Below are 26181 nucleotides of genomic sequence, written 5' to 3'. Positions count from 1 at the left end.
TCATAGGGTATCAAGTCTCTTCTTGGTAACCTGCTGTCCTTCCTCTGATTGCCACCAGGTCTCCCCGTCCAGGGGATATGGTCAAAGGTGAGGCACTAGAGTATGTGAGAAAGTAATATCCCACTCTCCACTCTACTGTGGAGAGTGTTCTGTCCATTGGCTAGATCTGGGTAGGGGCTTAAGGTTTACCGCCTGTATTGTCCTTGGCTGGTGCCTTAGTTTGAGCGGGACCCCTGTGCCCAGATCTGCCTATCATAATGTTCTTATCCATAGTGACTAAACGTTTCCCCACTGCCCTTTGCTATCTGGCCAGAGATCTCAATTTAAAGACTCTCTAAAGGGCTGCTTAAAACGCAGCTGTTTTGACTCCTGACTCCTGAAAGACACAACTGAACGGTGTGTGCGCGTTGTATTTCAGATTCAACTCAGTTATGTGTCTCATGCTGCAAACTTGTCTGTCCCTGTTTCCCTCAGTTTGATGCTGACCGAGATGAGGATGCGGTGTTCTGTGACATCAGCATGGCTGTGGACAACAAGTTATTTCCAAACAAAGAGGCTGGGACAGGTAAGTCTCCACCCCCTTAGGCATCAGAACACCAGGGACAACTCCCAGATGACCCAGGCTTTTGTCTGTGCCTAGTGCTCTGATAGTGACCATAACCTTAGCCTCGGTCTTTTGGGTTCACAAAAAAAGATAAAAAAAAAAAACTTAAATAGAAAGGGAAAGGCTAAAAATCCATCCCTGAGCACTTGCTGATGTTTTTCTTGTCATAGTAAATACAAATCTTTGGTCATCGTGATATAACGTATCTCCATAGTAGAAAAAAAATCCAGCCTACACCATACTTAGTGCAACTATATCAGATTATAGTGCCCTAATTCACACAGCTTTGTCTTGTTCTGCCCGGAGAGAGCACCCTCCTTCCTCTGGTGGCTGCAACCATCCCATCACACATTTTTCTCCTTCTTTTCTAAGCCCTCACCCCTGGAGCTTGGGACACTTGAAAGAGGATCCATACTTGACATGGCTACATTCCCCATGTTACTTTGTCTGTCTCTGTCTATCTGTCTGTCCACCCCTCTCTTTTTCTGAACTCATCATTTTCTATGAATCATCCTAGATTTTATTTTACTTTAGAGCCTAGAGCTTTGGATTTTACTTTACGAGATCAATTTTAGTATATGTGCTGCCGAAGCAAGCACAACTTTATGAGATAAAATTCAACAGAACTGAGAACAAGATAATTAGGCTTAAAAATAAAGATTTGGGATCTGGGAACGTAGTTCCATGGCCTAGCACTTGTCTAGTGTGCATGGCCCGAGGTTAAACTTCCCACACTGCAAAATAATCAGGTACATAGGTGCATAGATAGTCACATAGACAGATGATAGATAACAGTGACATCAGGTACATAGATGCATAGATGGACACATAGATGATAGATAACAGTGACATCAGGTACATAGATGCATAGATGGACACATAGACAGATGATAGATAACAGTGACATCAGGTACATAGATGCATAAATGGACACATAGACAGATGATAGATAACAGTGACATCAGGTACATAGATGCATAGATAGTCACATAGATAGATGATAGATAACAGTGACAGAGATGCAGAGAGAGATACAATAGAAAATAGATAATAGATGAAAGATGATAGAAAATAGGTGATAAATACATAGATGAGTGATATAGATGATTGATTGATTGATTGGTGTATTATGTAGATGAGAGATGAGAAGTGTTATAGATAGATATTGGATGATAATATATAGATGATTGATGTAGATAGATGATTGACTGATTGATTGATTGATTGACTGATTGGTGTATTGTCTATGTTCACACTATATTCAGGTTCTGGCTTTTCTTTGAGCCCCCTGAAACCAAAACAAAACAAATGTAAAATTCTGGCTCCATCTCTAATGGTCCAGAAGGAAACCTCAGCCTAGGATAGGTGTAAACATATTTTACCTATTTTCCAGAAAGTTAGCCAAAAGTGTTCTTGCTCTCATACCTGCATCAGTTGTCACTCTTCAAGGGCACCATGGAAACCCACAATTTCTCCTCTGCTTGATGTCTCTCATTTGGGGGCCCTCCTGCCTCTCAATAGCCCTGCTGCAAGGGGATCCTCAGAGAATGCTGCTCTAACCACCCTGTGGATTTTCCTTCTTATATCAAAGCACCCAGAATCCTCAGCTTCCCCATGCACAGTGTAACATCACCTCCACCCCTCAACCACACCAACCCTGGAGTTCTCTGGTTGGCTTAGCTCCTGCTTCTGGCCTTGGTACCAGCTCTTCCAGTCACGCTGAATGCATGTCTCCACCCATGTCCAGCTCCAAGGCCTCATCCTACATGGACCAGATTGTGTGCCTCTATTTAAGAGTGATGTCTTTCAAGACTCTGTGAGGATCTCTCCTCTCTCTCTCTCTCTCTCTCTCTCTCTCTCTCTCTCTCTCTCTCTCTCTCTCCTCATGTGTGTACGTGTGTGTGTGTGTGTGTGTGTGTGTGTGTGTGTGTGTGTGTGTGTTACTCAGTATGAGTCCCACAGGAGATAGTATATAAAGCCTTTCTCTTCTAGCTGCCCACCTCAGTTGAGCCACTGGTCCAAGCTCACAGCACACAGGTTCACCAGATTTTTACCTTGAGCCCCAGTCCGCATTTGGGGCTCTCTTGCCTTTCCCCTGCACGGCAGCCTCACGGCCTCTGCACCATTCCACAGTGTCCCTCCTCTGTGGAGCCCATTATTATTTGCAGCAGAGACATCTCTACTTATCAATGTGTCACTCTATCTCTAGGGGCTCATATTTCCTTATCGAGAAAGAGGAGACAGGAGTGCCTGCCTTGGAGCAGCATTGAAATGAGGGTTTTAGTAAAGAGTTTGTGGGTAAAGTTTCTCTGTCGTACTGGAAAGACTGCATATGAGCTTGTGTCTCTGCAAATGACTTGAAGACTCACAGGGAGAGACCTTTCCTCAGATTCATCTCTCCGATCTTTTTCCTCCTTCTTGCCCTCTCCCTATTCTAGAGTCACTGAGGGAGCTTGCCTTCACCCAGAAACATACAGTGCCATTCCTCAAAGGAGTTCTGACACAAAGTGTGATGAACCTCCCATGCCCGTGGCATTAGAGTGGGATTCTCAAACTTAACGTGGACAGGACACTGACAGGAAGTACTCAGTCTGCACACAGAGTACCGAGGAGCAGCATCTGTTGAAAGAAAATGAACAAGTCCTTTGATTCACCTGCAAACATGCAGTGCCTGTGAACAGAATGTCCATAATTTCTAAATAATGTGGGGGGGCTTCATTTATTATTTATTTCCTTCCTTCCTTCTTCCTGCCTTACTTCTTGCCTTCCTGCCTTCCTTCCTGCCTTCCTGCCTGCCTTCCTTCCTTCCTTACTGTCTTACTTCCTTCCTTACTTGTGTGCACTGATGCTTTGCCTGTGAGTCTGTGTGTGTATGAGGTCGTCAGATCCCCAGGAAGTGGAGTTACAGACAGTTGTGAGTTGCCGTGTAAGTGCCTGGACTTGAATCCAGTTCTTTGGAAGAGAAGCCCCTGAGCCATCTTTCTATCCCTTTAAACTGTGCTTTTATGTATTCTGTCTTGAAACAGAATCCTAACAGTTTAATAGAAGTAGGAACAAGATATCGCTTCCCTTACGCGGAGCAGATGGAGGGCAGAAGAGTCCCACTCACTGCTGCTCTTCAGGGCTCCGGAAGCCCCACTGCTGGGACCTCTGGCTCACCAAGTGCCAAGCGTGTTTTCCTGCAAGCTTGGATTGACACCTATGACACTGTCCCATAGAGCAATATGCTTCCTCTCACTTACGCGGCCCTTTAAGGCCCTTTGTCTCTGGCTCCCACTTAATGACAACCTGAAGAAAATATTTCTGTATCAGGTAGCATCGGGTGCTCTGGGTGGGGAGTCATTTCAGCTTAGACGTTTCTTTGTTGTCTAAAAAAGAGGGTATCTTTATGTCTAAATCTGAAAATAAATTGAAAAACTCAAAATAGGGATATATGAAAGCCATGCCACCATTTTTTCCAAATGTCGGAATTCTGTGGTTATTTCTGAGAAAAAAAATATATATGTATATATCATGTGCCTGTGTGTTGATTGAGAGGCAGCCCGAACGAGCACATCAATATGCACCTATCTCCCAGTTCACGCACCAAACAATGGGCCATTAGTAAAGCCCTCGTTAGAAAACCGAGCAACAGTCTTTTAAAATGCAAACCATTCAGTCATTATCTGAGCTGCAATGACACCCTTTGTCTATCATCTGAGATATACTAATACTACAGTTGCCAGTGGCAACAGAGTGTCAGGAAATGCCACGCCTTGGTGAAACAATAAGATTCTGTCAAAGCCCCTGATTGGGAAGATAACATTGTCTCCTCCTCCTCCTCCTCCTCCTCCTCCTCCTCCTGAGCAGGAAGTTCGTTTTAATCAAGTCTTTTCGTTATGACGTTACTGAAAATTACTTTATAATGAATCTGCTGCTGTTTCAAGAGCTAGCACGTGGTTCCCACTCAATGGGTTGTTTAAGGGCCCTTTAGGTTGTACTTCAGAAAACAATTGGAAGAGAGGTTTCCAATTCAACAAAATAAGTAGGACAGGGGGCTCCTGGCCGCTGTGTGCATAACAAGACGTTGTGTTCCGCCCCTGTGGATGCCACAGGAGTCATTCGGGGAGAGTCAGAGACTAGGAAAGCACTGGTGTTTCACAACCCTTATAATGTGCTTCATCAGAACACATCCATAGGCTCTCCTTGTCTCGGAATGTTGAAGGGGCAGCCACGCCCTCCAGGTCCTCACCTGTGTATCACGCTGTGCTGAAAGGCAGCGTTGGTAGAACGCTTTGGGTTGCTTTTCTTGAGTGCACTTGTTAGCAGGGTGCGGGAGAGTGAAGAGAAACGCAAGCTTCCGGTTCCATCATCGCTGTCACACAGTGACACCTGCTCCAAGTTTGAGGTCGCCCTGGGATACCCAATCAAACTCTGTCCCAGAAGAATAGAAAAGAAGACCACAAACATTGGTCTAATGAGGAGTTCTTTGTCAGTTTGGCAGAGAGTTAGCACTGATCAGAGAGGAACAGTTGGGTATAATGGCACACACCTGCAAAGCCGTTAGAGCCTGAGGCTGCAGCTTCATGATTTCAAAGCCAGCCTGAACTAAAAAGTGAGGCCTATCATAAAAATAAAAAATGAAGGAAGAGGAGGAGGAGGGAGGGAGCGGGTGAGAATGGAAACACTGGGTGAGAACACACCTTGGCTCTAGTCTTAGAAGGAATATGAAGCGATACTTCTGGGGCTGCTTTGTTTCTGAGAAGTGTATGCAGTACTTACTGTTATTTGAAAATCTACCTTCATTAAACAGCCCTCATTCATATGCTATGCCAAGGCCCAGGTATAGCGACACATGAGCTGGTTTGTTATTTCAGACTCCACGAGCCTTTGATAGGCAGCATCCTTCCTGGCCAGCGAGGTGTGTGCACCCGTAGGGGCCATGTCTCCCCATAGGAAAGAGTCATTCAGAGAGAGCCACAAGTCAGCTGTGCTGTGAGAATCCCATGGTGGAAATTAACGGCTTAAATCCCAGCCTTGAGGATTAATGACAAGTGATTTAATGCAGCATGCACTTCCAAGAGGAGACAGTCCCCCTGTTAGAAAGCCTGATTTTTTTTTTCCTCACCTTTGAGGAACGTGAGGACTAGTTTCAACTGTCAATTTGACACAACCTAAAATCATCAGTGAGTGGAGTCTCAGCTGAGGGACTGTGTAGACCCGGCAGGCCTGTGAGCGTGTCTGCAGAGTTTGTCTTGATTCTTAATTGAAGGGGAAACACCTCCCCACCCCACCCCATGCCTGTATATGGAGCACCATTTCCTGGGCTGGGCCCTGGACTCTGTAGGACTAGAGAACGTGTGAGTAGCCAGCAGACAATGGTGTGTGTCCATCTGCTCTTGACTGTGGATGCTAATGACTGGCCGTTTGACTTCTTCTCAGTTGTGGGGTGAAACCTGGCACTGAATGGCCAACAATTCCTTTCCTCCCTATATCTCCTTCTGTCAAGGTATTTGTCACAGCAAGTGAAATGAAACTAGAGCTGAGGTGACCCCACAGGCTTGAGACAAAAGCCACATCTTAGAATGGGAAATCAGCCCTTGTTTCTAGAAGCACCTTGCTCTTCTTCTCTCGGTTCCTTGTGCTCCTGTATCTCACTTACTCCACGATGCCCTCAAGCTGCTTATTTTCACTCCCAGAGCTCAAATCCCCGAATCAGTTCCCTGTGCAGCAGAATCTCAGTCTCCCTGTCGCCCTGCCTGAGTAAGGTTTAGAACCTCACATTTGCCGGTTTCTGAACCTTGCTGTTGACAGATTAGCCTCCTCCAGAGGCCGATATTCTGAGGGCTGGGACCAGGTGTGTCTGCGTCCTGTACCAGCAGCCCAGACACGGGGGATGGCAGATGGAGCCCCATGTAAATGTGCTGTAGAAACACACACAGTCTCCAGCAGCTAACTGGGCCTTTCTTAAACTTAGATTCAAGTGACCTTGACCCTTCGATGCTGTTTGATGCTGGAGACATTGTTGACACAGGATCAGACTACGATAACCAGGTAACTAAACCTAAAAGTGTTCTTCATTTTAGTCTCTATGTTTTATGAATATTAAAAACAAACTAAATTTTTCAGTTGGGTAGTGGTCACACTTGATCTCTTTGAGTTCGAGGCCAACCTGGTCTACAAGGTGAGTTCCAGGGCAGCCAAAGCTACACAGAGAAACCATGCCTCAAAACAAACAAACACAAAATCCTGAAATTTTCACTTGTGAGTTCTTGACAGAGCATTTCATGTTAACCCTCGGTCACCTGCAGCTTACGTTAGCTCCACCTTGCTCTCCCACCTCCTCCCACTCACAGACCCAAAGCACATACTTAAGGAAGGGACTTATAAGGAAAATTCCTTGAGACACAAATGAGTTCCTCTTGCCCACGAAGTTGTCTCTTTTTGTGATGGTTCATCTTGTCTAGTTGAGTGGATTGATAAATGCTGAGGACATGAGTGAGTCATACCTCTGGGAAAAGGGCTCAACTGACAGCGAGATCCAAGTAGGAGACGCACTGTATTATGGTCTGGGGTCCCAGCTGGAGTAAAAAGAAAAAAGAGAGCCAATGAGCAGCAGCTTCCTTCCCCCACTGTGTCTGTCTGTCTGTCTGTCTGTCTGTCTGTCTGTCTGTCTGTCTTTCTCTCCTCTCTGTCCCTGTCTGTCTCTCTTTGTGCCTCTGTCTCTCTGTGTGTCTCTCTTTGTCTGTCTCTCTCTGTCTTTGTCTCTGTCTCTCTCAGTCTCTTTCTGTCTCTCCTTTGTTCTCTCTCTCTCTCTCTCTCTCTCTCTCTCTCTCTCTCTCTCTCTCTCTCTCTCTCCCTCCCCCCACTCTCTCTTTCTGTAATCACACCCACCCTTCTGTTGTGCTTCCCCTCCCTGTGATAGACTCAAACCCTGGGTCAAAATAACCCTCTCCTCCTTTAGTTACTTCTCTTGAAATTTATCAGAGCAACAAGAAAGGTAAGGAGTGCACGCTACCTTCCCGGTCAAAAGCGAGGAATGTGGCTGGGTATTAGCCATGGACTCAAGGTCTGCTCTTCTGTATTTAACTCTTTGGATGGAATGATGCCCAAGGAGTTAAAATATGTAAAACTGAGGAAATTTATCTAGGTCACTTTCCTCTCAGAAGGAACTTTCTCTACTGCTATATTTTAATGAACTAAAATAGTTGGCAAATGATCTAACTCCCTGATTAGGCTTTAGGGCTTTTTTTTTTTAATTTGTTTTTTTAAGGTCTTAGACTCAGTGCCCACTGCAGTCAATGTTCTCAGAAGTGATGGAGACTCAAGTATGTTCTCATGATGGCTTCTGCTCTAATTTCCAAATAAGTTATGTCAGAGAAGCAATTGAATTTGACTCTCTCCACATGACTGGTTTTGTGTTCATGTGTGTGTGTGTGTGTGTGTGTGTGTGTGTGTGTGTGTGTGTGTGTGTGTGTGCTCATAAACTAAGATCCTTCCATCACAAAACATGGAAGTATTGACAGATGTATAAACATGTAATGGTCACCATGCATTTATGGAACCTGGTAACAGCTACTGAGGATTTACTACATGGAAAACTAAGCTATCGGCCCTGAGCTGACCACTGCGCTGACTCTGCACAGCATCTCTACAAGTAGAATTAGGATTCTACTTCACAGACAGGAAAGTGAAGGCAGATAAAGCCATTTGCCCATGGTCACATGAACAGTTTCACAATGGGGATGTGAACATAGGATGTGCTTTCTTGTTCATAGTATCTTCATTAGCATACATTAAGTATACATGTTAGCAACTTTCACTGTGTTGTTTGCATACATGTACACAATGAATTTTGGTCATACCCATGCCCATTACTCTCTCTCAATCTCCTCCCACGTTGGTTGATTATCCAACTAGTTGGTCCCTCTTTTACTTTCATGTTTTGTTGGTTTATTTTGATGACTCAGTAAGTTTCATTACGGTTGCTTACATAAGGGTTGGGGAACATTTACAATAGCATTGCACTTACCACTTACAACACCGAAGAAAGTGTCTTATCTTTGGCAATGTTTAACTGCCTACACCTCCTCAGGAGGGAGCAGGGTCTTATAGACTGTCTCCTGCTCCATGACAGGATACTGACCCATCCAGTCTTTTTCAAGTAATCACAGCTGCTTAGTTCAGGGGTACCAAGACCATGCCATGCATGGAAGAGTGTGTAGTCTCAATTTTCTTAACAAATATATTCTATTATGAACTTATTAACTGAGCATACATCACTTATAACCCAACTAACCAAAACAATAGGAAAAAAGGATTAAAGAATACAATAACGAAACTGTAAGGATATGCGTTCTGAGGAACGATTCTCCTGGCGTATTTAGCAGGATTTCTTCTGCTGTAACCTGGAGCAACCAGAACCTGGAACTTCAGCAGGAGCCCAGGGCCCCAAAGCCTTTCCCTCGAGCAGTTCTCTCTAGGAGCATCTCGAAGTGGAGCGGTGAACAGACAAAACTATGCCCAGTCTCCAAAGGCCCCACCTTCAGTTCTCTGCTCATTTATATATCTCCTCCCAGAGTCTGTTCACAGATCTTTTCAGCTGGCAACAATCAAGCTCCCACATGAGGTGGTTTGTCTTCTAGTGGATTAACCTCACCTGTTCTCTCACAAGACCGTTCCCCATCCCACACTAGGAATCATAACAAAAACAGGTTTATCTCTCCTTCAAGAGTGGTCTCCCGCACCCCCTACTCTTGCTCTTACATTCTCTCTGCCCTGATGTTCTTACATTCATTCTTTCTTCCATAATGTTCCTGGGGCCTTGGAAAGGGAGATAGAGATGTCTGACTGTGGCACAGTCAGACCTACATCCTACCCTAGAAAGACAAGCTAGAGGACAGTGTTGGGACCTTTTCAGTTGTTCACCCTTAAGGCCTTTTCTTAGGCCCCCACGCATAGTGTGCACCTAAAGTTATAGACTACATGAAGAAATGAACGACAACAAGAAAGCCAGCAACAGGTGGGAGGCTGCACATCCCCCAAGAGCTCGTGATAATGGGAAACACTGAAAAGAAGTCTTACATAGAAATATTTTAAATATCCAAAGAAATAAACAGAAGAGTGGAACAAACCATGGAGCAACTCTAAGAGAGAATGGAAAGAGGAAGGATTGGGAAATAAGTGAATGTGATAGGTGGGATGGTTGATTGTCACCTTGTCAGAATCTGGAGTTACCAAGGAGACGAGCCTCCAGGCACACCGTGAGAGACTAAGCTAGGCCTGGGGTGTGCCTGCGAGGGATTCTCTTGAGTAGGTTAATTGAGCAGGTAAGACCCACCATGAAGAAGGGTGGCATTATCCCCTGACCTTGGATCCTAGGCTGCATGGAATGGAGGAAGCTGACTGAGCACAAGCATCCATCTCCTTCCTTCTACATCTTGGCTGTGGACGCATTGCTATCAGGTCCTCGCCACTCTGACTCCCATGCTCTGATGGGCAGTACCCTCGAACTGTGAGCCAAGATAAACCAGTCCTTCCTTGAGTTGCTTTTGTTAGATATTATTGCTGCAGTGCCAAGAAAAGTAACCAAAACACTTGATTCAAAATATCATTGTTATTGAAATGAATATCCCATTAATGGTTTGAGAAGCTGCCTGAACACAACTAAAAAAGAATGATGGAGCAGATGAAATTGCCTTAAAATAAAGCAGAAAGCTGAGCAGTTGTCTAGTATGAGGAAGAACCCAGTAGACACCAATGATAGAATTAATGAACTAACATGTGTATTATGAACAATCCAGAAGAAAAGATGAAGATGGAGCAGAGGCTGTACTTTAGCAGACAGTGGTTGAGAATTTCATAGACATGAAAAAGACAAATCCTCAGGTTGGGAGAGCACACACAGTCCAAAGAAGACTCTCAAGAACAGTCTCCATTAGTCTTTTTCCATGTAGTCATAGGGCAAAGCTTGAGTTGTACTTCCAGGTTCAGTTTAGGTACTTGTGATATAACCCACTGATGAGGACGATTATCGCAGGAGCTTGCATCCTAGCCAGGAAGACACATGGTGGGATACACGTGAGCGTAGTGTGTTAGGAAATTCTCCAGGTTGTCAGCTGTGATACGCAAAGGGAACATATATCAGGGGAAAGGGGAGCTGAGAGCTGAGCGTGGGGCTGAGCACAGCATTCGATAGAACACTCAACTAAATGGATGACCGCAACTAAGAGATGAGATTTAGTGAAGGTGACGCACGACACACGGGGTCAAGTACAAGAGAGGAAAGCCAGACCTTCAAAGAGATGAGGCACTACAGAAGGAATTGAACAGGGCACTTGGGCTTGCTGTCTGGAGTACTCTATGAAGCAGAAACCATGTTCTATGGTTTACAGTGGTTATCGCTCACCTTGCCATGTAGCAGCTCTGCCCATCCCCAGCCTACAGCTGCGGACAGTGGAGGTGTGTGGTTCCGGGGACCACACAGGTGACAGTTGAGAGTCAGAAATCACTAAAATATGCTGCTCCACTCTAAAGAAGCCAACGTCAAGGTTCCTGAAGTCTACTGAAGTTCCAGGCACCAAAATCTGCTTCTCTACTCTAAGGAAGCCATGGCCAAGGTTCCTGGAGTCTATTAGCAGTTCCAGGTGACACTTTTTAGTTATTATCCTTGACTTTTGTGCATTTGACACTGTAAAACTCAGCAAGTTGTCTTTTTGAAAACCAGGTAACAAATATCTTGGGTCCTACAAGCCATCTGGTCTCTGCTGCAGTGACTCAGACTAAGAGTCATAACAAATCAACATGGCGGAGGACCAATATGACAATAGTTGTGGGGAATGAAATCTGAACTCCAAATAAGTCTCATGTGGTGTATTTAACCCTTTAAAAACCAAGCCAAACTGAAGGTAGAGATACAACTTGTGTTTTACCCCTGTCTTTGTTTCTTTGGCTAAAGGATCTGAGGGAAAACAAAAACCCAACAAATGTAAATACAGTAAGACTGCTCTCAGCAGAGAGGCTGAGCAGAGGTAGGCAGCCAGATGGATCTGGTTGGGGGCCATGCTTGGCTGATCTCTACTACAAACTGTTACAATCCAAGAATAGCCACACAAACCATCCAGTCACCAATCTCAGTCAGATATGGATGTTTTATTGATGCACACCCCAAGACTGATCATGATCAGGGACACAGTGGACTCGGGAGCCAAGCTGTGACCCTGGTCTACCCTTACAGCAGGATTTTTATAGGAAAACCAGGGGTAAAAGGCAGGAGGAGGGCAGTGCTACATTTTGCTAACTAGAGACAAAGTATTATCAGCTGACCTTTAAGCTGATTGGCTGGGATGCAGGATTGGGGAACTTGAGGACTTTCCAGCTCCTTACGATTCCCATGAGAAAGGAACATAGTAGGGTACTGTAGTTCAGCTTAGGCAGAACATATATTCATCATCGCTGTCATTCTTCCGAGAGAAGACAAAATGGTGTTCTTACATTAGGTAGCAAGGCCTAGGCATGTCTGGGCATGTCTCAGTCTTGGTGACCTTCAAGAGAACTACTCCTTGGTTCTTGATATTGGCCTCTATATTAGTTTCTAACATCCCTAGAATCTTCGTTACTTGGCTTCTTTTAGGTGGTTTTGCTCTTAGGAAACATGTGATAGATGTGACTATTTCTATGCCTTGCTTTACTGATGTGGAAACTGAGGCACCAAAAAATTGGGTAGTCAACAAGAGGCAAATCTGGACATTCAAGAGGTAGAAACGGAATTCAAATCCAGAGAGAGCTGACTCTCTCCAGAGAGGAGGGTCAGCAAATATAGGCTAGGCTGTACTGGGACAGTGAATCAAAATCCAGGGGCCTTCTTCTCAGAGGGCCTTTTATGGGTGATTTCCAAAGAGATCATGGAAGGCTGGGGGTTTCAGGAGGACTGAACCTGTTTTTGAGGAATGAACTAGGTCTTAAATGAGCATTGCCTCACCTCATGTTTGGTACCATTGGACCCTAACCCCTAACCCTAACCCTATGGCGGTTACCCCATGTTTGGTAGCATAGGGACCCTAACCCCTAACCCCAACCCTATGAGGGTCACCCCATGTTTGGTATCATAGGACCCTAACACCTAACCTTAACCTTATGGGAGTCACCCCATGGCCCATAGAGCCGCTGGCTCTACCAAAATGGAGCATCCTGTATGTCCGGGGAGGCCTTAGCCTCAGCCAGCCCGGACTGCAAAGCTCCTGGTCTTAGCCTGAGGCTCCAGCCCCACCGTCTGCATGCTCTCTCCATTCCACCTCTCTTCTCCATTCTCTCTCTTCTCTCCATTCCACCTTTCATTTCCTTGCCAAGCTCTTCACTGATTCATTAGTCAAACACATGTCCAGCATCACGACTGTGGCCACTTTACACGTGGATGCAGACACTCTCCTCTGAAAGCCTTAGCCCCAGTCCTGGCTTGGCTTCTCCCCGAGCTCCTTGCCAAGCTCCTGTTGTATGTATCTACCCACAAAATAGCGCTGGTTGGCTTTCCCATGAGCATCTCTAGCTCAACATGTCCAAAGCCATCCTCCCCCACAAAATCTGCCTTCCCTTCTGTTGTCTCTATTTCTGTGGATGATACCACCACCTCCCCAACTGCCCAGGCCCGAAGTAAAGGTGCCTTGCTAGTCTCTCTCCTTTCTCTCTTGCCCACATAGGTTCAGCCGGGAGGGTAATCAGGTCTCCGTGCAGGAGTGGCTCTGGTCCCCTCCAGTCCCGCTGTCCTCCCTTGAGCCCCTTCTCTCCCCACCTGCCTGGGACAGCTAACTAGTCTTTCTGCTCCAGTCTTCTCACCACTCAAAATTATTATTATGGAAGCAAACTCTTTCACGGAAGTCTACTGCTTAGAACCCGCCCCCCTCCCCAACTCTCTGCTGCTCTCAGAGTCTCTTAATGCAACACACGGGAACCTAGGAATCAGAATTTGAGCACTGTGTTGCTCTCCAGCTCGCCCCTGTGGCTGGTCCAGCCATACGATATTTGCAGCCATCTGAAATAGGGCTGTGCCTCCTCTCCATAGAGAAGCTGCCACAGCCCCGTCGCCTCCATCCCAGATAGCCCTGATGTGCACCACCAGGGCCAAGCTTCTCCAGGGGGAAGCCCTTCTCTTACTCACATGCTTGGTTAGCAGGGTGTAGTGGTGCCCACCCTTAATCCCAGCACTGGTGGGGCAGAGGTAGGCAAGAGCTCTGTTGGTTCAAAGCCAGCCCAGTCTACAAAGTGAGTTCTGTTGGACAACAGATCAAGACTCTTTGTCAAAAGGAAAAACTAACACAATACTTGGTTCATCTTTTACAGGGGGCCTATGACACCTTAAGTCATAATATTTGTTTGCCTGTCATAGAACATGTGGTGCCTTGTGTCACCAGTGCCTGCCACACAACATGGGCTTGACAGAAGGGAACATGGATGCCCTGAGGGACTCTAGGGCCTTGTGTCTGTTGTTAAGCCTGATCCAGTTCTGTGCTCCACAACTCAGGGTATAAAATGAACAGAATGCCAGAACATCTGCCACCCACGGGGTGCTAAGCTTCTGTTCTGACACCCCATCATGGTCAGATGAGGCCAAGTGGAGCCTACACCCTTCCAGAGAGAGTAGCAGGACATCATGTCATTCCCAAGCACACACTGCTTTCTTAAGTGCAGCTTGTCCCCAAAGACCTCCATTACCAATCTTCCTGTGACCTCAGTGTTGTCTGTGGGAGGGAGGTGAGTTTTTATTGAACAAGAGAAAATTGTACAAGCAAAACCAGGGAACAAAAGTAAATCAGTTTTCATTAGGTTTCAGAAGGCTAAGAACCGCAGAGAGTGAAACTGGAGACGAGATGTATCCACTTCCAGAAATAGAACTGTGGGGCTGGAGAAATGGCTCAACATTTAAGAGCACTGACTGCTCTTCCAGAGGACCCGGGTTCAACTCCCACCACCCACATGACAGCTCACAACTGTCTGTAACTCCAAGATCCATCACCCACAGACATATATGCAGGCAAAACACCAACACATATAAAATAATTAAATTATTTTTTTTAAAAGAAATAAAGCTTCAAATACTTGGAAGGCCACTGTGAATGCCACTGTACCGCCAACACTGCACTGCCCAGACAAAGCTCAAATGACAGACAGCTTTTGTGTGTCACTTTCTGCTCACGCCCTCTGGCCTCCCAGAAGCTTTTACTGCTCTGAGTGCACCGTTTGGCTTTTACTGCTCTGAGTGCACTGTTTATCAATCCTCCATCTGTCCTCCTATTTCCACTGTCTCTAGCATGCCAGGACCAGGAGTTCAGGCGCTCCATCTCTTCATCACTCGCACATAAAACGACTGGGATGTGGCAGATGTCACTTATTTGCTCTTAAGCAATGTGTTCCTACATGACATCAGAGTTGTTTCTCATTACATTTTCAGCCTTATAAACGCCTGTGCTGTCCGGATCTGCATGAAGCTTGATGTTTTTGTTCAGCCTATGTTGACGGTTCAGACTGCTCAGTGCATTTTGCCTGTGTGATGGCATAACTACACACAAAGTTATCACACAGCTTAGTAATTATGTCTTCCCGTGGTGGGTAACATCCGAGCTTGGTACGGCCATGGACACATTCACAGAGACCAGTGAAATTGAGTAAAAGACTCAAAAGATAAACCCACAAAGCTACACCACCTAATCTTTGACAAAAACATCACAAACACACACGTGGGGAGAAGGCAGTTTCACTGACAAGCCATGGCGGGGAAACTGGCTGCGCATGTGCAGAAGAATGAAGTTAACCACGGCCCTTACGCACAAAAATCCATTCCGATGGGCTCGAAAATCTTCATATAAAATCTGAAACTCTAAAATTGCTAGCGAAAACGGGGAGATTATGTCAAGATAGAGACAGACAGAGCTTTCAGGGAAGACTCTGACGGCACAAGGACACAAGGACGGACAAGAGGGCTTACCTGTAACAAAAAACAGTTACTAAAGTGAAGAGATAGCTAACGACTGGGCAAACTGTGTTTGCTAAGCATGCATCAGATAGATACAGGGCTAATATTTCAAATATATAAAAACTTGTAAAGAAAAGTTAAACACCAGAAAAACCAATCTTCCACTCAAATATAGGTTAATGAACTGAATAGGCAATCCTCAAAAGAAGAAAATACATTGTCAGTGACTAGCTGGGAAAGCATTTAAGATGTGTATACATGAGGAAAATGCAAGTGAAAATGGCTGACATCAAGAAAACACACCACAACAGCTTCCACTTCGCTCACTGCTGCTGAGAGTGTAAAGCACGTGCAGCCACCATGGAAATCAGCGTGGGGTTTCCTCAGAAACATTAAGAACAGAGCTAATGCATTGCCTCAGCTATACTGCCCTTGGGCAGATAGACCTGTGAAGGACTCTAAGTCACCAGGCCAAAGAGACACGTGCATATCCATGTTTATTTCCAGATTATTCTCAATAGGCAAACGTAGAATCAGAATAGATGCCTATCAATAGGTATATGGATAAATGAGTAGGGAATACAGTGGAATTTATTCAGCTGTTAAAAAAAATGACATTTTACCAAAAAGTGATGAGCCTGGAAAGCATTGTGTTAGACAAAATGAGTTATCTCAGAAAGACACAAATGCGATATTTTTCTCACATGTAGATCTTAGATTTTAATTTGTGTATTTACATATGTGAGTTGGAGGTGGGTCATGAAGCTAGAAGAAAGATCAAGAAAGGTTTAAAAAAGGAGGCGGGTACTGGAGAGATGGCTCAGTGGTTAAGAGCACCACCTGTTTTTCCAAAGACCCTGAGTTCAATTCCCAGCAACCACATGGAGGTTGACAACCATCTGTAATGTGATCTGATGCCTTCTTCTGGCCTGCAGGTGTACATGTAGGAAGAACACTATATACATAAATACATACATACATACATACATACATACATACATACATACATACATATTTTTTAAAAGGTGTGGTGGTGCACACCTTTAATCCCAGCACTCAGAGGCAGGCAGATCTCTCTGAGTTCAACACCAGCATTGGTCTACAGGGAGAGTCCAGGACAGCCAGGGGCTGGTGGGGAGAAAGCAGTGGTGATGTGTGACATGAAAGCAGAAGAGGAAAAACTATCAAGGGTGGCACAGGAGACAAGGAAGGATTCAATAAGTATATATGAAAAAGCCAATAACTCTGTAAGATGACTTACAAAGGGAAATAAGTAACTAAAATGAGATCACAATCTATCTGCTACTTTGTTACCTCTTTATACCCACAATATGTCATAAATCTCTTTCAGTATTAATAAACATGCTACTTCAGCATCTGTTTCAATCCACTGCTGGGTGGAGCCTCTCAGAGGACAGCTGTGCTCGGCTCCTGTCTGCAAGCATAGCAGAATATCCTTAATAGTGTCGGGGTTGCTCTCTCGACAGGGTGGGTCTCAGGTTGGGCCAGGCATTGGTTGGACATTCGCTCAATCTCTGCTCTATCTTTATCCCTGCACGTCTTGTAGGCAGGGTACATTTTGGGTTGAAGTTTGTGTGGGTGGCTTGGTGTTCCCCTCTCTCCACTGTTCCTTAACCTCCCATGTCCATGCCTCACAGAATGGTCTCTGTAAAATCCCCACACTGGCCTTGTCACTTCTGTTTGCTGTCTACCCTTGGGCTCTTTCTTTCTGTTGATGATGTCCAGTAACCCTGCTCTTCAGGGCCCCTCATGTATCCCTTTGAGTCCACATCCCAGCTCTGAGCCCCAGGCACCCAGCAGGTTCCTTTGTCTTTCCAGAGGGCTTTTCCTAGGATATCCGTGTTTCTACCCTCTTGCCCTTCTCTTCCGTATTTGGCCAACTGAGTTCACTCTCCAACCCCAGTTCAGATCAGAGCTTTCAATGTCATATTCCTAGAGATCTGCATCTAACATGCATTCATTTGAACATACACTCACTTATGTATCAAGTGGTGTCACTCTTCAAATCCCATGAGGATGCGAGTCGTGAGGACATGACTGCATGGCTGCAGTTGTTCCCCCAAACCTGGCCAGGATTGACAAACAGCTCTTCAGCATTGGATGGAGGTTCTTTCACCTTGACAGAGTTTGGACCCAAACCCAGCATTTTTCCTAAAATACCACAGTGTTGCAGACCATAGAAATGAAACTACAGCTGGGCGTGGTAGCACACACCATTAATTCCAGCACTCAGGGAGGCAGAGGCTGGCTGTGAGTTCGAGGCCAGCGTGGTCTACAAAGCAAGTCCAGGACAGCCAAAGCTACACAGAGAAACATTATCTTGAAACTTCCCACAAAAATAAAAAGAAAAGAAACAATTCTCCATGGTGTGAAGACCTAAAACACAAAACACACAAATTTATGTAGAAAAAGGAACAGTTTCTGTCAACCACACCAATTTAGCTGTTGGCATACAGCAAACAACAGCCTTTTGGGTACAGAGTTACACACTCCAGCCTGGAAAATAACACCCAGCTTCCTCAGTTACCAGTTCATTCATACACAAAGTATGTTGAATCTCAGGAGTCCAAACCCTGGCTGACGGCAGCCTTGCAGCTATCACTGGTGTAGCCACAGATGGGGTCCCATCTGCACCACGACCATCCCACCTACCTCTGGAACCTCTGTTCCCTGCCTTGTTTCTGGCCCCTGTTTCACTTTCATAGAAACAAGGAGCCTCTCACACTCTGCAATCTGCACGCTGCTCAGAAGTGAGTGGAGCAGGACAGGGAAGGCACCCTGGGAGCCCAAGGCTGGTGATGTAGTTATTGGAGCTTGTAGAGCCCATGTTCAGGAGCAAAACTTGGAGCCTAAGGAGTAAAGTGTTTGCCACTCACATATGAGATCTGAGTTCAGTCTCCAGAACTCATGTAAAAAACAAACAAACAAATAGAAACAGGGTATAATGATACAGACCTATAGGTCTGGGGAGGTGGAGGCAGGCCACCTTGGGGCTCTTTAGCTAGCTAGAAAGCCTAACTGGCAAATTCCAGGCAGTGAAAGACTCTCAAAAAAGAAGGTAGATGGCTGACTTCTGGCTTCCTTATGTTCACATGCAGAAATGTGCACATGCACACACACACAAACACACACACACACACACACACACACACACACACACACCTGAATACATACATACATACATACATACATACATACATATATGTATACAAAAAGTAAAAACTACTTTCAGAAAAAAACCATTTCCTATACTATCTAGTTTCCATATGGCAATTCTATTCTTGATATTTTTCCTAAAATAAATACTGCTGTGTGGAATTCAAGCATAATCCCCTCCATGTTTGCGCCTGTCCAGGCCTCTTAATTCTCTCATTTTAGTACCTTGAGGGGAAAGTCATGAAACGGCATTGAGGGATTGATTCCAGCCGTGTGGACGGTCCACTGTCTTATTTTTAATATATTTTATTAATTTATTCTTATTACATCTCAGTTGTTATCCCATCCCTTCTATCTTCCCATTCCTCCCTCCCTCCCATTTTTCCCTTACTCCCTTCCCCTATGACTCTGCCTGAGGGGGACTTCCTCCCCCTGTATGTGCTCATAGGGTATCAAGTCTCTTCTTGGTAGTCTGCTGTCCTTCCTCTGAGTGCCACCAGGCCTCCCCATCCAGGGGACATGGTCAAATATGGGGCATCAAAGTTCGTGTGAAGGTCAGACCCCCACTCTCCACTCAGCTGTGGAGAATGTTCTGTCCATTGGTTAGATCTGGGTAGGGGTTCGAAGTTTACTGCACGTATTGTCCTTGGCTGGTGCCATAGTTTGAGTAGGACCCCTAAGCCCAGCTCTGCCCATCATAATGTTCTACTTGTAGGTTTCTAAGACCCTCTGGATCCTTCTATTTCCTCATTCTCCCATGCTTCTCTCACCTAGAGTCCCAATAGGAAGTCTTTCCTCTCTGTCCCAATTTCCTGGTAAGTGAAGACTTTCATGGGACATGCCTCTTGGGCTAGTGTCCAGATATAAGTGAGTATACACCATTTGACTCTTTCTACTTCTGGGTTAACTCACTCATTATGATCATTTCTAGTTCAATCTATTTGTCCACAAATTTCGGGAATTCCTTGTTTTTAATAGCTGAGTAGTATTTCATAGTGTAAATGTACCACAGTTTCTTTATCCATTCTTCTACTGAGGGACACTTAGGCTGTTTCCATGTTCTGGCTATTATGAATAAGGCTGCTATGAACATGGTTGAGCAATTGTTCTTGTTGTGTGCTGGAGCATCTTCTGGGTATATTCCAAGGAGTGGAATAGCTGGTCTTGAGGAAGCTTTATTCCCAGTTTTCTGAGATAGTGCCAGATAGATTTCCAAAGTGGCTGTACTAGTTTGCATTCCTACCAGCAATGAAGGAGTGTTTCTCTCCACATCCTCACCAGCATGTGGTGTCACTTACTTTTTGATCTTAGCCATTCTGATGGGTGTAAGGTGGAATCTCAGAGTTGTTTTGATTTGCATTTCCCTGATGATTAAAGACATTGAGCATTTCTTTAAGTGTTTCTCAGCCATTCGATATTCCTCTCTTGAGAAATTTCTGTTTAATTCTGAGCCCCATTTCTCAATTGGGTTATTTGGTTTGGTGATGTTTAATTTCTTGAACATCTTCAGAGTAAGTGGTATAGAGCGGCCATGCCTGAAAGGCCGGCCTCTGGCTGCTTTCTCCTCACAGCAGGGACCCAGCCTTCTCCTCCTCACAACAGGGACCCAGCCTGCCTTCCACTGGCCCCACCAGCTCTGAATTCACCGGGCACTCCTAGAAGACCACCTTACCTTCTCCAATCCTTCCTCGCGCCGTCCTTTTCCTCACACCTCAGTAGACCCACACCACAGCCATCATGGGAGTGGGGGTGGGGGTGGGAGGTGGGTGATGGTTCTTCTGTTAACCATCAGCAGAGAAGGCAGCGAGCAGCAGCTGCCACTCTAGAATATGTTCGGGGAAGCAGGGTCAGCAAAGGCAGGAGCTGGCCGTGGTGTCACATGCCTGTACAGTTGCAATTCCAGCACTCAGGAGGCAGGCAGAGGGAGAAGGATCAAGAGTTCAAGGTCAGCCTAGGCTGTCCAGCAAGACCTTGTTCTCACAAAAGAAGGAACAGCTTAGAGAGTCGATCTGAGCCATGCTGGCCAGCAAGTCCTCAGCTGGGAAAGGAAGTGCACTTTCAGACTCTGACTGGGACAGATGAGTCCCGCAGCATTGACAGGTAGCATGCCTGTGTGCTTGCAGAATCTGTAAACTTTCATTTACTCTCATTCTCATATTTTCCTCATGTTATAGTCTGAATATTTAAAATTAAAAGCATTGATACATCCATCCTTACGCCAACTAGGAACCAACACGCATTGGTTCATGCAGTCAACTGCCACCCAGCCCTTTAGCCATGAATGTCTGTGCAGTAGTGCACAGCTGTGGGCACGTGTGGGCAGCCATGCCGGAGGGCAGGCCTCTGGTTTCTAGTCACAGAAAAGGGAGGTCTCCCCTCTTCCTTAGGGAGCCTGCTTCCCATTGGCAATGTCCTGACTGCTAAGGGGTCACTCCAGCCCAGGCTCCGCCTTGTCTGAGCATTTCTCCCTTCTCCCCTTCACAGTGGGTCTTTGTTGTGTTCGGTGCTGTCTGGGAAGGGCTTGTAGAAGTGGAAAGGGCAGGCCAGTTTCCTGGGTTTCTGCATCTGTAGTGGTTAAATGTGCACAGCTCCTGGTGATGTCATTGTGCCTTTTAAATATTCCCAAAAATACTCTTCCCCAAAAGCTTTTCAAAAAAAAAAAAAGCCAACAGTGACTGTCTCTTCTTTCTGCCTGCGGAGTTTTGTGCTAACCTCTTAAGAGAAAGAGGCACTGTAAAGGCTGGCATCCCAGCCCAGCTCGTGGCCAGGAGCACACAACTAGGCGAGGCGATGCTGCAAACCATGCTGAGAGATGATTTCTATGTTGTCCTGGGGGGAGGGGAACGAGCAGTTGTCCTTGGGCTGAGGGATTTTCAAATATTTCAAAAGAGGAAGCTGGGATTCTGTCAACTGTTGCTGTACCGCTGCCGAGGACTTGGGGACTTCAGCTGGCATCTTGTGATGATTTTTCCAGATGTGGGCTGGACACTAAGCTTGGCTGAGCAGGTCCTCTGGTTTGGCTGATCTCCACTGGCTCCTGCATTTACAATGTGGGGCGGTCAGATCCATGTGTGAGCCTCGCTAAAGTGCTGCACTGCTGAGTGACTTTTCCAGGGGGAAATGTGAACAAGTCCAAAGAGAGCAACTGACAACAGAGCACAGAAACAATCCCAGCCAAAGCTGGTGGGGTGGTGCACGCCTTTAATCCCAGCACTGGGGAAGCAGAGACAGGCAGATCGCTGTGAGTTCAAGGCCAGCCTGGTCTACAAAGTGAGTCCAGGACAGCCAAGGCTAACACAGAGAGACTCTCTCAAAAAAACCAAAACAAAACAAAACAAAACAAACCAACAACAACAACAAAACAATTCTAGTCAAGTCGAGTTTCATGAACCATGAAATGTGAAAGGTGCCTTAAAAGAGTATGGGGACTCCACTCAGGAGGCCAAGGTAGACAGATCACTGAGTTCAAGGCCAGCCTGGTCTACAAAGTGAGTCCAGGATGATGCTCACTAAAGAGATTGTGCTCTAGGACCTGGTGGCCTTCTCCAGAGAAGAAGCTCATGGACCATGTCTGATGCCACCTCCAACCTGTAGACTCACAGCTGCCTGTGAATGTCAGGCCAGTGTCTTACATGAACTCCAGGAAAAGACGTGGACGAGGGCATGAGAGCAAATAAGTGTCTCTGCTTGTGTCTGACTGGTGTGGGTGGCCAGAAGCTGGTGAGGCAGGGACCAGCTATGAGATGGCCGCCAGTGCTGTGACTCAGACTTCCTTCCGTGTGTCCTCCTGTGCTCATGCAGGCCAGCCCAGGTCTGTTCCTGTAGTACTGGCGAGAGACGAGGGAGGAAACAGCACAGAGGCTCTTGAAAACTGCCTAAGAGTTAGCCCAACCTCTCCCCAGATTCCTGTTGGCTGAGCACTGAGTCACAGAATTGACAACGAGTCAAGGGTGGAGACAAAGTTCTCCTTGGCTAGGATGTGAGGCTCTGTGGCAAGGGATAAAAATGGGCAGCCATGGGTGCCCCTGTGGTGCCGTGAGGAGTCTGGTACTAGGGGACAGCAAAACACAGACACCAGAATTTTTAAAAGTCAGACATGGTAGCACATGACTCTAATTCCGCCACTCAGGAGGCAAGGCAGGAGGCGCACCAGTGTGAGGCCAACTTGGGCTGTGCAACGAGTTCCCAGCCAGTCTCAGCTATATAGGAAGATCCTATGTCCCAAAACACAAGAGTTGGGTATATAACTTAGTGGTAGAATACTTGCTGAGCATCAAGTCTGGTTTTGATCACCAGATACCATACAACACACACAATATACACATAGACTATATACATGCACACATTAATACACACTATACACACACATATACACAATACATAAACACACTCTATACATACACCACTCACACACATACACACAGATACACACACTACACATACACACTACACATACACACTTTGTACACACACACTATACATACATATACACTATACACACTACACACACACACACACACACACACACACACACACACACACATTCCACCTCCCAAATTCTGAGATTGAGAATGTGTGGCTCTCTTTTTCTCATTGATCAATACTACTACTAAAGTTTAGGCATTCTCTTGGCTAATCTAGAAAATATCTCTTTCAGAAAGAACTCTTCTTGTTATCTCACCTCAACAGCAGGTTGGCCTGAGATTAACCTTCAGGATGAGCCTTATTGGAGAGAGCCTCGGGACTGTGAAGGGCCATGCTCGGGTATTGAAGTGAATAGCCACCATGTTCAGCATGCAGGGGCCCTGAAGGGAGGAGCAGACCCTGTAGTCCCAGAGGGAAAAGGAGGGGTCTGACTCCTGACTCGCAGGGTTTGGGGGTGAGGGAAGTAGGAGGTGCTTCACACCTTGTGACAGCCTGGCTTAGGCTACATGTCAAGGGACAGGTAGTACATGGGAAACCATAGACTTATCCTACAGCTGAATGCGGCAGGCGGCTGCTTTCTTATCAATTCTCTGTCCTAGAGAGATAAAGCTGCAAAGGAGCCCAGTCTGATTTCTGGAAAAGAGAGAGGGAGGGAGGGAAGAGAGAGAAGAAGGAGGGAGGGAGGGAGGGAGAGAGAGAGAGAGAGAGAGAGAGAGAGAGAGAGAGAGAGAGAGAGATCTAATACTCTGACCTGTCCCTTTGATGCTGTCTTCCACATTTCCACTGTTCCACAGTCTCTGTCTCTGTGCCATTCTCTACCTGACCTTACTCGGACTCTCAGGGAACTGAAACTACATTGCAGTAGAAGGATATTGAAGGGGGGATGTTGGTGCATGGTGGCAGCTGGACTGTAGGTGGCTTCGGATGGTCTTTGGAAGCTGTGCACGATGGTGATAATTGAGAGGTTCCCTGGACTACAGTGCCTTGGGTTTACCATGTTCAGCAAAGGACCCAAAGAAAAGGATACTGAGGAGGGCGTGTCCAAGGCCCTGGACTGTCCATGTGTGCTGCCCGGAGGCCGGAGATCAACATACAATGTTTTCTCCTCAGTAGTGCTCCACGTTATTTTTTAGAGAGGGTCTCTTACTGAATCAGGAAATCACCAGTTCGCCAAGACTAGCTGGCCAGCAACCCCAGGACCCCTCCTGTCCCTCTGTCCCTTCCTAACCAGCATTAGGGTTACAGGTCCATGTGGCTTCACCGGGCTTGTTATGTGGGTGTTACGGATCAAACTCAGAACCTCCCACACAGCAAACATTTAACAAACTCAGCTGTTTCCCCAAATCCAAACCTCAATTCAAAGTCAAAGTGGAAACGTGACGGGTTGGAGACATGGCTCAGCCATTTAGAACATCCACTGCTCTTGTAGAGGCCCAAGTCCAGTTCCTAGCACCCACGTCAGGCACCTCACAGCGCACCCACCTTCACATGGCAAGCATTCCAACAGACACCATAGACAAAATGAAAATCACATAAATTCTTAAAAAGAACCCTTTCCCTTAGCCAGCCTCATAGCGCCCTTCTTCACGGAAGGGCCGCCGCACACGGTGTGTGAGGGCGACAGGTGAGTTGACATAACCACGCGGCTATGAAACCAGGAACCTATAGGCTACCAAGGAAGTGTTTTCCTTAAAATTACTGACTAGAAAAGTCAGCATTTCAATCCATTCATTAAAAAAATGAAAGTGCCACTCCTAGAGATGGAGGCCTGTAAAACTCTAAAAGCTGCTCGCACGGGGAGCCTGCAATTCAGGACAACTGGGGAAGGGCCAACCAGGCACACACCGTGTTGTGCCATCTGTTTACTCAGTTATGCAAGCACTTTCCGGCAAGCAGTCCTCTAATCACGACTTGCTGCAGACAACTAAATTGTATACCATTTCCCATACATTAGGGGGTTTTCTTCTCCTGCTGGAGGGAAGAGAGATTTCAAAAACTTCCTTCTCAGCATTCTTACTGCAGCTCCACCATTAGATGGCTTGATGGGGGCAAGTGTGGTGGCCTGTGCCTTGGATCCCTGCACTCCAGAGGCAGAGGCAGGGGCAGAGGCAGGGACAGGGGCAGAGGCAGAGGCAGGGGCAGGGGCAGGGGCAGGGGCAGGGGCAGAGGCAGAGGCAGAGGCAGAGGCAGGGGCAGAGGCAGGGGCAGGGGCAGAGGCAGGGGCAGAGGCAGAGGCAGAGGGCAGGGGCAGGGGCAGAGGCAGGGGCAGAGGCAGGGTCAGAGGCAGAGGCAGAGGCAGGGGCAGGGGCAGAGGCAGAGGCAGGGGCAGGGGCAGGGGCAGGGGCAGGCAAATCCCTGTGAGTTCAAAGGTCTACATAGTAAGTTACAGGTCAGCTAGGACCACACAGTGTGACCCTGTGTCAAAAAGCAAACAAAGCCGGAGAGATTGCTCAGGAATTAAGAGCACTTGCCACGTTTGCATGGGACCTGGGTTCAGTTCCCAGCCCCTACATGATGGCTGACAACCATCCAAAACTGCAGCTCCAGAGGACATGCCCTCTTCTGGCCTCCACAGACACTGCATGTGGTGCACAGACATGTATGCAGGCAAAACACACAGTCACATAAAAATAAATAAATAAATAAATCTTTTTTTTTTCTGGTGAATGCGATCCATCTTGAGTTCGTTTACCAGCAAGCCATCCATGAATCCATCCTCACTTCCACGCTGATGCCACAGACTTCTGTGACTTCTCCATGTTGGCTAAACCGGGTCCTCAGTACTTCACAGATCTATATGTTGCCTCCCTCTGTGTGGGACGGTGGGAGAGAAACAGCACACAGGCCTAGTGCTCAGAACACTGACGCCAACCTACTGCCTCCCACTTCCTGTCTAAGGTCGTGCTTCCTCATCTATCAGTCAGACAGAAACCCTGAGCTTGCCTGCCACCTACTGACTGGTGCTGAGGTCAGATGAGCTCATGTGCTGAAAGCCCCTGGGAATATAAAGTGCCCATCATCGTTGTTATTT

General features: G+C 46.4%; 1 protein-coding gene across 1 annotated transcript in view; it reads left to right on the top strand.

The window, feature by feature from the left end:
* AK5 (adenylate kinase 5) overlaps positions 1–26181 on the top strand; it is a 200115-nt gene that overhangs the window by 129654 nt on the left and 44280 nt on the right. The window contains exons 7-8 of the mRNA XM_084757305.1: positions 475–565; positions 6561–6637. Coding sequence (XP_084613431.1) covers positions 475–565; positions 6561–6637 — 168 coding nt within the window. The remainder of the gene's footprint in view (positions 1–474; positions 566–6560; positions 6638–26181) is intronic.

The sequence above is a fragment of the Acomys minous genome, assembly GCF_964271855.1.
Source record: "Acomys minous genome assembly, chromosome: 14".
In the NCBI taxonomy this organism is placed as follows: domain Eukaryota; kingdom Metazoa; phylum Chordata; class Mammalia; order Rodentia; family Muridae; genus Acomys; species Acomys minous.
This window is presented reverse-complemented; position numbering and strand designations above follow the sequence as displayed.